The sequence below is a fragment of the Corvus brachyrhynchos genome, unplaced genomic scaffold (assembly GCF_000691975.1).
Source record: "Corvus brachyrhynchos isolate BGI_N302 unplaced genomic scaffold, ASM69197v1 scaffold6, whole genome shotgun sequence".
Classification (NCBI taxonomy): domain Eukaryota; kingdom Metazoa; phylum Chordata; class Aves; order Passeriformes; family Corvidae; genus Corvus; species Corvus brachyrhynchos.
The window spans coordinates 1,131,269-1,143,154 of NW_008238632.1; the positions used below are offsets into that span (position 1 = coordinate 1,131,269).

General features: G+C 41.4%; 1 protein-coding gene across 1 annotated transcript in view; it reads right to left on the minus strand.

Annotated features, from left to right (window-relative positions):
- The window catches only part of UTRN (utrophin), a 356,936-nt gene extending 345,360 nt beyond the window's left edge, over nt 1-11,576 (minus strand). Inside the window, exon 1 of the mRNA XM_017737228.1 lies at nt 11,419-11,576. Within this exon, the coding sequence (XP_017592717.1) occupies nt 11,419-11,497 (79 nt within the window). The 5' untranslated portion in view covers nt 11,498-11,576. The remainder of the gene's footprint in view (nt 1-11,418) is intronic.
- Between the last annotated feature and the right edge of the window lie 310 nt (nt 11,577-11,886).

Below are 11,886 nucleotides of genomic sequence, written 5' to 3' on the forward strand. Positions count from 1 at the left end.
CCCTTTTGATGCGCATTTTTCACAGTGCTCAATGGCCAGGGGCCAGGACAGGAACCAGGTGCTTGCACAGCAGGCAGGTGCTGAGAACCATGCAGTCGGTCTGTGCCAGCATCCCGGCACATGGCTCCGCCATGGTGACAAACAACTCCTCCAATAACCTTTGGGGAAGATGCCTTAAAACACCTTGGCCCTTTGTGGTTCCACTATCCTAGCAAAGGGCTTTTTCCCCACCCAGCTGCTCTGGGAACACCAGGCCCTCAAGTCTCCTTGGTAATTACTGCCTTCAGTTCATCTTCCACCAAGTCTTCACTGTACAAATATTCACAGATGTACCTCTGTAAACAATCCTGACTTCACTGGAGTTATCTTCTGTGAAGATGATCTAAAGCAGCAGCTAAATCCTTGAGGATTCCTTTTTTCCCTGCAAATACCTGCCAGGACAGGAAGGTGAAGCCAAGGAGGCAACAGAGTCCAGCAGCAAAAAAAAGTATGACATTTTCCACCTGTTTCACTAGATTTTCAGACTGTCTCTAATTGCCTTCTGTTCATAGCACAGAGGAGATGCTGCCTGAAAAACAGAGGCACAGGGGGCCTCGGGTGTCAGCACACAGCCCCGCCACACATCAGGATATGTCTCAGGGCAGTGGGAACCAGCACTGCCACATTCATCCCTTTACCCTTCCCTCATACCATGATGAGAGCAAGGGGGAGGGGGGGGAATAAAAAAAAGGCATCTCCAGCTCTTTTTCTTTTGCTCTTTCCCAATACACTGTGCAACATACACTGAATCAATCACTGCAGTCTTCCTTCAACTGCAAGAAAACCCATGAAGTTGAACAAGGCAGAGGAAGTAACAGAGTATGCGCACATGCACACACACAAAAAAGAGCAACTTCTGGGAAGAACACAAGAATGTTTTTCAGAAATAAAGGCTTAGGGCTTTTTAGTTTATTTTGGATAATTATTTTTAACTGCATATGATGTTCAAAAATGATTATCCTTATACTTGGAATTGAACAGGACATCTATTTTTAAATATTATTCAGCCAGTCACAAGTTATCCCCTGAGACAAGACAAATAACAAATGAATGCCTCCAGCAAGCACGGAGTCACCCCGGCTGTAAATTACCGTGGCTGGCCATTCTATGTTGCATTCCATGTTCACATTTTACATGCATCCCTGGCTTGTATGTGCAACAGAACCTTTCTAATACAGGCATCTCATCAGACTCAAGATCCCACATTTTAAATCCAGTTAAATGCTCCAAAGCATCTTTCAAGCCTAGATTCTGCCAGCCAAACCAGCTACATACACTGAGGCAAGTTTATACACTCTGGCAGAGAGCAGGCTACTATATTTTATCTTTATAAAACATAGCCTCAATTTGAGAAGTAAAATATCCCAGTCTTGCAACTGATAGTGGATCACTAGTGCTAACAGGAGATAGATGAGCACAGAGTTTGCTTCAGTCCACTACACACTTTTCCAGTTTGTTCCATTTATTTTGGGGACTGCAATTTATACAGTGTGACACACGAAAAAGGCACGTTACCACCAAGACACCGTCCCACTTGATGCCTCAGACATGCCTGACCATAGGATCCCACCTTCACCACTGCACTCCCAGCATTAATTTCACTGTTTCTCCAAGAGGGAGAATGAGTCTCAAACTAGCAAGGGTTGATCACCCTCCAAAAGCAAACCATTTTGCAAGGCCAGGTATTGTTCTTTCATCCTAGGGCACACACCCTTACCTAAGGGAAGCAAAAATGCTTGAGTGAACACACTTCCTTTCTTTAGAAATGGTACTCTACAACCCTGTTGTGCACCTTGCTTAAAAATAACTGATCTTGTAAACCAGAGAGTTTGTGAGTTTTCGATCAGACTTAGTCTGTTTGTTTTTCAAAGTCAGAAAAGGTACATTCTGTCTCTGTGCTTTCTTCAAGGAGATGAACACACCCAATACTGTTAGTCACTATGTAAGCAAAGTAACTACTATCTTTTACCAGTGATGAAATATTTAACACTGTCTGCTGAGAAGGGGAAGCTATTTACCATGTAGTGACAGAAAACCCACTTCAGCGGATTACAGGTATAGTAGGTCTCAAAGTCAGGAAATTCTTAGCTCAAAGATTTGGAAAGAAAACCTTCATGATCTAGTATGGAAATTATTTCCCCTCCTAAAACAAATATGAATGACAAAACACAGTTTACATGGAATTCATTAACTTCAAGTCTCCCAAGTTTTAGGAACCACTTATTTCATTACAGCCTAAATGAAAACCTTTCTAAACAGCTGCTTTACATTAAAAAAAAAAAAAATCTAAAAGTTGGTTTCTCAGGTCCATGCCTCACTTCTGTCCAGAGGAGTATCTACATAAAGACCCTAAGAATTCAGTCCTGAGATTTCACAGCAGGTTCTCATGCTTCCTCCTGCCATGCATACATGGATGTGTAAGAAAGATGAAGACAGTGCATTAATCCTTTTGGCATAAAAAGGCATTTGTCCAAACTCTGCAGAGGTGTCATTCAAGGAGAGGCTCTGCAGGAGGACTGAGAAGTAACAGACACCACTGGCTGATGCAGCAGTCACTCCATCCCCACATATCAACAGGTCTCTAAGTCTTGATTGATCTAGTTGTTTGGGGTTTTTTTTAAATAAGTATATACATGGAAGCAAATTTTCCAAGCAGTGGTATGATGCATCTGGGCACTGGAAGCTTCTTGCTAGCACTAGAGTATACTCACAAAAGCTTGACCTCTATACCTCTACATTTCTTTCACCAGGGAGGGGAAAGAAGAGAGCAACAGGGATCTGCAGAGGCAGCAGTGCAGAACATCAGGTTAGGAGCCCGACATCTACAGACTCTGAAAGAACTCTGCTATTCATAATTTTACTGTTTTACAATCTCCTTTCTTTCAGTTCTGATTCTCCTGTAACCAAGGAACTCTCAGTTAACATTCAAAGGGCAAATAACAAACTTGAACTGGGTTTCAACAGCTTTCAAAATAGAAATAAGCCCAACACACAATGGTATGATTCCTGACAATAGCTCCATTTGAACTCTTCCCTTCTCTTTCTCCTTTTCCATTTTGAACATGCTGATTGTGCACATAAGCATAAAATCACTTCCACATTAATACAATTGGCAACATTTAACTTGTCCTATCAAGATTACAATGTAATCTTCCAAAAGTATGTTTCACAACTTTAATAAATTATCAAATGTCTGGTGAAACCAGAAAGTGGTTGGCAGGGGTGGGGGTGGGTGTTTCTTTAAAAATGTCCTTTTGTCCTGAATTAGCTCAAAGCTCCCAATCTCAGTGTGCCAGTGAAACACAGCATCCTCACCATCAAGTACCTGGCACTGTGCAAGTGACACTGTCAGAGTGAGTACTCCTCCACAGATTATAAACTGTATAAATGTATTGTTTTGAGTACGAAGACCAGAGTGAATACTTCACATCTGCATTGTGACCTTTAATAACTCTGATTAAACTTCATAAACTCTACTCTTAATGAAAAGTGTGCTAAATAAGAAAATTATTTTGTTTTAAAGCTCAGTAAATCAAACCAACAAGCTCTAAATTCAGCACGACAGCCAAGTCGAAGAGAAGAATTCCTGAGCATAGAGGACAAGACTCACAGCAGCGCAATTACACATCACTATTCCAGAGTGCAAAACTATATTCAGAAGAACACCACCAGACTTTCTTGACAAAAGACTGTGGAAGCTGAAAGATGCACGGTGCTAACAGAATATGTTCCCGTGAATTTCCACAAGAAGTCTCATCCAAGAACAAGATGTACATGTAGAAAGCAGGAAAATAAGGGTGATGAACTCTCTCTGGAAATTATTTATGCTGACCATAGCTGTTGTTCATTATAAAGCTATAACAGAAGTAAAAGCCTGGAAAGAAGCAATAGAAAGGCTTTGGTCTGTTGGCATTTAAATACTACTTTATTTATTCTCTTCTGTTAATACAATCATATTTTATAATATAACAATTAAAACAACATAGAAACAAAAGGCTTTGCTCTATTCCCAGTGTGCTCCCATAAAATGTTCAAATAAATCCCCATTTGTTATTTATGCACAGACTGCTGCTCTTTGCTCATACAGGATAGTGTGGTAAATTAAGAACAAAAATAGCTAGCAAAACATTTCAGAACTTACCCATCATACCACTTTTTCTCTGATCAATAATTTGTAACATAACATTTTAGGAGCATATTCCATCTTTGGTCCTCTGCCATGATCTAAATTAGGAGGGGGGAGCAAAAAAACATATTACAATGTGAGGAAATAAAAGCAGAGTACATGGGAACTAACTAAAGTTATTTGTGGAATGAATTACATAGACCCATCAAAGCATGTTCTTTCATGGCTTAATTGCATGTTTCTCCACAGCTGAATTCCACTGACTGTCCTCATATGTTTGTCTAATTCCGCTACAAAATCTTTCAGTTTTTGGATGGTGGGTCCTCCTGCTTTATAATAAGCTGAGGAGAAAAGATGTTGAAACCCAGAAAAGATCTTCATTATCAATTTATGGCTGGAAAGTACTGCTGTACATTCTCTATACTGATCATCAAAACAACCTTAGGAACACATATCATATCTAATCTCTGTCATGTAGCCAGACCCTTTCGCACCAGCATGCATGCCATGTTTTTGAGATAGAAGTTGGTTTTTTACTGAAACACACAGTCACCATCTCCTACCAGATACAGGTTCAACAGCTCTTCACCACTTCTTCCATATCCAGCAGAAGTCCCACACACCTGAAAAGATGCTAGGCTGCTAAAGAATGCTTCCCCAGCACAGGAGCTGCCTCCTTACAAGAGGAACTACGATTAAGATACATAACTCTCAAGTTATTCCTATCTGGCATCTCAACATGTTTAATAATGCATCTGTCCCATGCACTCAGCAGATTAAAGAATACCTAAAAACACAATTTATTAAAGAGTGTACATATTTCTGAGCATAAGAAACCTTCACAAGTTCACTGCCACAGCTGCAGATGTGTAGATGTCCCCACTGATAACCAGTCTCCTCTGCACGGCTGCAGCTCTCATCCAGAGCTGGTCAGACCACCAGAGGAAAGATGCAGCCCAAAACACACCCAAACTTAACCCCACCCTTGGCTGAAGGAACTGGAACTGCCCACACCCTCTGTTAGAGCTGACCATCTTCCAGCAGCCTCCCCACTGACAACAAGCTCCCAGTCCAGGCCCAGCCTCTGCAAGCACCATCTACAGCCATGTCAGTCCTCTCAACTGCTTGGATATGGACCTAAAGTCAGGAGCAGTGACTCTGTACCAGCTCCTACCTGCTGGTCTCACAGATAAGTGACAACAAAATATAACTGCAAGTGTTTTATTTCAGTTCATTTCTTTTCTTTCTTTTTTTTGGGGGGGGCTTCACTCAGGGCTGAGCCCAACTCAGGCCCAATAATCAAAGTTTCTCTTTTTATTCTCTCCAAAGTATGAGGTAGATGTCTTTTCAAAGAAAAGGCTCAGAGACATCATATCCTAATAAATAAACAAATGGCAGTTTGACTCCTCTTTCTCAATGGCAGATATTTCACTGACTTCGCAGCTGGTATATTTACAAATCAGTAGTTCTTTGCCACAGTCCCAAAACTAAAGCTTGCAACAGAGCCCTACCATTGCTTCTGTAAAACCCACAGATTCCAATGGGCTGTTCTATTTCCTTAGGCTGTCATTTTTGTTGCTACCTTTAAAACTCCCAGCTTTCTTCTGAGAATATACTGTCACTTTCCGAAATTACAGCTCAGCCGCATCCCCAGAACACACTGGGGGAGGGGAGAAAGACATAAAACAGACTTCTGCCAAGGTACAGGGCACTATAACTTATTCTTTCATCAACACAATAAGGAGTCAGACAATGAAACTCCTCCCTCCCACCTCACAATGTTTAAACCCTGATATTCGTTCTTCAGACTGTTATTAAGGCATCCAAATAAATGCAGTTCTCCATAACTTTGTGCTAGCAGTGCCTCAGTTCCCAAGATAGGTGGAATCAGCTGTGCTTTTCTAATTGTGAAATTTCCTTTGAAGGAGGGATACTGTGCAACACTTGAAAAGCAGATCATGCAGGCTCTGAGCACACCAATCCACACTGCTACTTGGCAGCTAGGATACCTACACTGTCCTGAAACAACATCAGTTCAGCTCAAGCCCACGTGCTCCTCCCCTTCCACACCTACACTGATGTACCTATTCCTTACTTGTATTCAAAAGATTTTCATAACAGTATTTCCCTACTCTTCGTTGCTCACAAGAGTCAACCCCAACACACACCATGGACAAGTGATTCTGCTAAGAAAAACAGTCTAGGGGAAAATCAAAATTAGGAGCAGTTACTGAGAGGTGGTAACACAGCCCAGCTAATTATTTTCTAAGCTGCCCAATGCTGTGAGCTTTAAAAATTTCTTTGCACATGATATTTTCGTGCTACTGTATGAGAGTCTTCCTTCTTTCCCCAGACGTGGGGGAAGAAGGGGGGATGAAGTTTCAAAGGGTGCTGGGGAAGGTGTAGAAAGAAACTCCTCATTGCCCCTGGTCTGCCTAGGCACCCCTCCTCCACAGGATCCTCATCAATGGGGGACTCCCAGAGCAGCAGCCTCTCCCCACACCGGCTTTTAGACCTCTTTATAAACACTTAACACACGACACACAGTGCCTCACATTGCAGCTCTTGCTTAGGGTTATGGCCTCCTTTCCTGGCAGAGCACGTGCAAATCAATAGGCTGCTTTTATGGTTTGGGTTTTGGGTTGTTTTTTTTCCCCCTCCCTGAGGAGCCTCAATTTCTATTCCAAGGCAGAGTCGTGCTTCAAACACACGGAGCAGCATATGTTTATTTCTTCACCTACCAATCAAGATGCTAGAAGAAACCAGCCTGGTACTTCTATATCTGTCATTTCATAAATGCTAGGCAATACCCTAGAACTGTCTTCATTGCAGCATCCAATCTGTCCCCACCAGACAGCCCAAGAAAAGGAAGTGATACAGTTGACAGAAAGGAGCCAGGCTACAGCAACCCAAAAGCTTAGTCTTTAAAAAGTCATTTCAGTGGCTAGAAACAAGGAGAGCAAGTTTGTCACTCATCTTTAACACCCTGTCCGCACACACCCTGCACAAACATCCCTGAAGAGTTCACACAGTGCAAATCTGGCTACACCAACTCTGCATCCACTTGACAGAATCCTAAGTGTCCACCTGCAACTGTGATGACTCCTGACAGTTTCACACCAATAGAGTCAAAATGGAAAAGGAGAAGCAGCACACTTGGCCTGTAGTTATCTGGCAGTGAGAGACGCAGCAAAAGGAACTGGTTCCAAAGGTAACATGTGGCATCATGGGGTAGGGAGATCCCAGGAGCTCCCCAGGTGCAAGGGGTTTGCCAGCCAAGTAAGTGTTGCTTCAGGGGGCAGGGGGACAGACAGACAACAGTAGCAGTTCTCAGAATAAGCCTTGCCCCAAAAGTCCAAAACTAAGTTACAATTTCTCAAACCAGTCTTTCAGTCAAATATATTTGAGGAGAACTAAGTTCCTCTCAATTGAGAGAGAGCTCATATCTTAAAATGCACCAGAGGTGCAATCTTCTAAAAATGTTTTTCCTGCCACATCTTACTGTTTAATTATGTATTACCATTCCAAGCTACCATGACAGATTTTAAGTGAGTTTGTCTTTTTTCCATAATTAATCATAGCAAAGACTCATCTGTTTTACAAGCCCATGATGACAGCACTGTTTTCACCACTGTAAGGCAATCATCCCACAGCATTCCTTCCCGAAAGCTATTGCAATGAGAAAACCTCACCTATCTGCACAAGATGCCTCTCGAAGATATAAATCAGCTCCACATACATTACTTCATACTACAGGTAAGTAAAAAAAAAAAAGGAAAACTGCTTTTCCATAGAAAGCCATTATACAGACACAGGAATAGCACGGGCTGATAATGCTAAATAATACCAATCATAAATGTATAAACCTAGCATAACCATCCAGGAACAAATATCCTACCCAGTAAACACCACTCAGCCATCAACGTCCACCACTGGTGCAGAAAGAAGGGAGGCAAACAGATTGTTGGTCTTTCTGAGAACAAAAAGCAGCTTCCTTTATAAATACAATAGCTAAAAGTTATTTTATAGGCAGCTTTGGGAATCGTCAAATGCTATTCCAAGGGCAGAAGATATATTTTCAAAGATAACTTGTAGCTACATGTAGATCAATGCTAACAAACTACTTAATCAAAGAGGAGCGATATCCAAAGCAGAAAATAATAAATGCCAATTGGACAACATAAAAAAGTCTTTTTTTTTTCCCATCAAAAGTCACAGAAGTGATATTAAGGGCATGGAAAATCTCTGCTCAGGAAAAATCAAGCACTTATCACTTATAAGATGTTAAAGCACATTCATTTAAAGTTTTTTTGCTGACCACTAAAGGAAAAAGTGTTTCCAATATAATCAATAACATGCAGAGACGCCCATTCAAAGTGGTTTATCCTTTATCCTCTCAGTTTGAACTCTCCAAAGAACAAATGAGATACTTGCAAAATTACTTTTTCCTATTTGTGAAATCCTGTGACACACACTTCTGTTTTTTGTAAAAGCGACAAATAGAAATCCTGTTATTGATTTTGACTGCTCTATAGAGAAATTATGATTTTCTGCAGTTCTACATCCTTACACTGGTAGCTTTCCAATTACAAGTCTAAGGAAAAATTACACTGCTTGTTCTGCTAATAAAAACAAGCATAGATGGGCCCCACACAGCCCTGAGCAGGTGTAAAACTCTGTGTGTCTTAATACAGTCTCATAAGAGTGACTTTAGATCAAAGCTCAGGTTTTCAATAACCAACACACTGTGTGTATTGACAGTGCCACCTTTATGGCTTTCCAGCTACTTCACAGTTTTACAAAGATAACTAAAGCAGCAATGACTGTAAAAAAAAAAAAAAAAAAAAAAAAAAATTCAGTTGACAGGCTGCTAAAGACTGAAGTTTACATTTGTATCCAAATATTTAGAAACAGTTTTACTAGTACCACTCTTTGTTAAGGCCTGACCCAGAAATATTCTGGCATTTCAAATCATAATTTTCTTCCAAGTTGTTACAAGAAAAACAACAAAAAAGACTTAGTGATAGATCTTAAACATCACTTTTAGAATATGAATGTATTTAAATAACCACAATATCCTGACAGCTTGGTGATCTGTTCAGAAGAGACGAAGACAAACAATGAAATAGACAAACAGAAAATTGCCTAGGAGAGCACAGAGAAAGTGATCTTTACACATCTATCTTCTTTTATTTACAAGAATAGAGTAAACTGTTTTCAGTGTGCTTATTTAAAAATGCATAGGAATAATACACACTAAAAAAATATTATGACATATTAAATCACTTGATCCCATATTAAATCACTTAGACTTTTTCACCTACTGTGTGTTTTTTATTTATTCAGTGAAAATACTAAATGCACATTTGCATGTGCTCCCTAACCAAAGTGTTAAGAGACTTCCCACATCACTGGTGCTAAGAACTTACAGAGCAGCAAGAAACAGAACAGCCTATTTTCAGTGACAGCAAATGATTTTTTTTTTCTGATCTCTTGAGCCTCAAAAGCCATACAGATGGCCTTAGCTACCCCAACTATTAATAAGATAACACTTCTACTGTATTTCAAGTCATTTAGACTGAAGAGCATTTCACGCTGGATAAATCTTCCCAGCAAAAAAACCTCTGTTTTCCTTTCTTAGTATCAAAAATGGCATTCTCTTTTCAAAATACCTAAGTTCCTGACAGCTAGCCTTTAATTTGCTATCACCTGTGCTTCAGGAAGCTTTCATTTTTCCTTTCATTAGGAAAACCTTCCCACAGATTTACTTGTAGAGTGAATGGTTCAGATCTCAGCTACAGTAGTACAGTAATTTACTCGAAGAAATCACACATCCAGATCCAAACCAGCATAATATTTAGAAAAAATTGTTTAAGGTCAGTCATCACTCACTACTTTTAATTTAGTGCACATGTCTTTTACCCTGGTATTAGAATTTACAGCATTTTCTCATTCACACAGATGAAATTTAAAGTGGTGGTAACAGGCAATTTACAATCATGTGCCCTACCAAAACAACAGAACTTACTGTACAATTTGTTCATTCATGAAAAACCTCCAGTACATCCATGTTTCCTCACACATCCTATAAAACTGTAGTACTTGCATACATACATGCATACAAACTGTCTGCAAGCTATCCCCACACCCAAAGCCCTTAAAAACGCTGACTATACACTTACAATCAAACAAAGTTATGTCCAGAGGTTCCAGGGTAACAGCAGAAAACAAACCAACACTATGGAATTCAAGATGAAAAACCCACAAGCATCTTCCATAAACTGCTCTTCCAGAAGAGGAAGACTCAGAAAGCAAAGCTCTAAGAAACAAACTATTCAAACACCAATGGGATCCAGATCAAACCCGCATCCTATGTAACTTGACATAGCAAATCACAACCAACTGAAGACCCACAGTTTTTAGTGTGTGGAAAATTTAAAAAAAAAAAAACAAACTGCTAGGTTTGCTAGGTATCAAAGGAAAATCTTTTGATAACAGAAGCATTTTGCATGTCAGAAAGAAAAGGAAGCCTGTGAGGCTGAGGAACCCAGCATCCAGTCTCTGAATGGAGCACAAATTTCTACCAATGTTTAAACAACTCACAGCTGTCCCTCCAAAACCTCTGTTCTCCCCCTGCTAAAGCAACGGTACCTCATTACCCACCCCAGCATCCCTCAGAGCCTCAAGAGGCCACAACACACTGCAACCAAACAAAATCCACGTTTTCCCAATAACCTTCAGATCTGTTACATGAATGTTTTGCTGAAGGAAATGCCTGAGTGAGTAGCCATAGACAACTGTTTTACATTAAGGAGGAAGCACATTAATTTACTGCGTGAGTACTGCTGCGATGCACTTTTAGGAGGTACAATGTTGCAGCCACAGTTGCCATTTTCAGTGTCTGAGAATAAACACAAAAGCTACCAACACTAGGTTGCATAAGAGCACTTTAAGCACATGGCTATTTATAAAAGTAGAGGTAATTATGATGCCGGAGGTGGATCCCAAATAAACAGACTTGACTAATACTGACAAAAAAAAAAAACCCAAAACAAAACAAACCCAGAGACCTACAATTACTATTACTCAGTAACAGGAGGGGAGCTGCATGAACAACCTTAGTCACCCGCTGTACCACCAACATATGCCCAAAAACACAGCTGGACAAACGCGCTGTTTAAAAATGTGAGCTTATGTCAGAAGCTATGAGTAGAGGAGAAAAGGGGAAAACACTGTTCCCCTCGACAGTTTACCTGATCTGGACTTGATGATGTCGCTGAACTCGCTGTGTCCCCCGCCAGGTCCTTCCTCCGGCTCGGAGACACGAGCCATGCTCGCGGGCTGCGGTATGCCACGGGCGGAGCCTAAATCCGTCGGGAGAAGGCTCCCATGGAGGGCCACGGCTCAGCACCTACAGCACAGGAGCAGAAAAGCACGGTAATTCCACGGGCTACTCCAGGTGTGACTCCGCGTGTGAAGGGAGGGATCGAGGCTTGCTGGCCATGCCCACGCGTGTTGCGGGGCAGCCGACCGGATACTCGCTGTGCCCCTCCCGCGGGGTGGCATTTTACAAGTGGGATGTCCCTGAAGGTACAGCCGCGTAAGCCAAGCTTCACTCACCCTTGGGCGGCAGAGCACCTTGTGCCCAGCCGTGACCCCCAGAGGGGCAGGACACGGCCCTTGCCTCGACACCACCGCCACCACCCGTCCCCTCGCTGGCC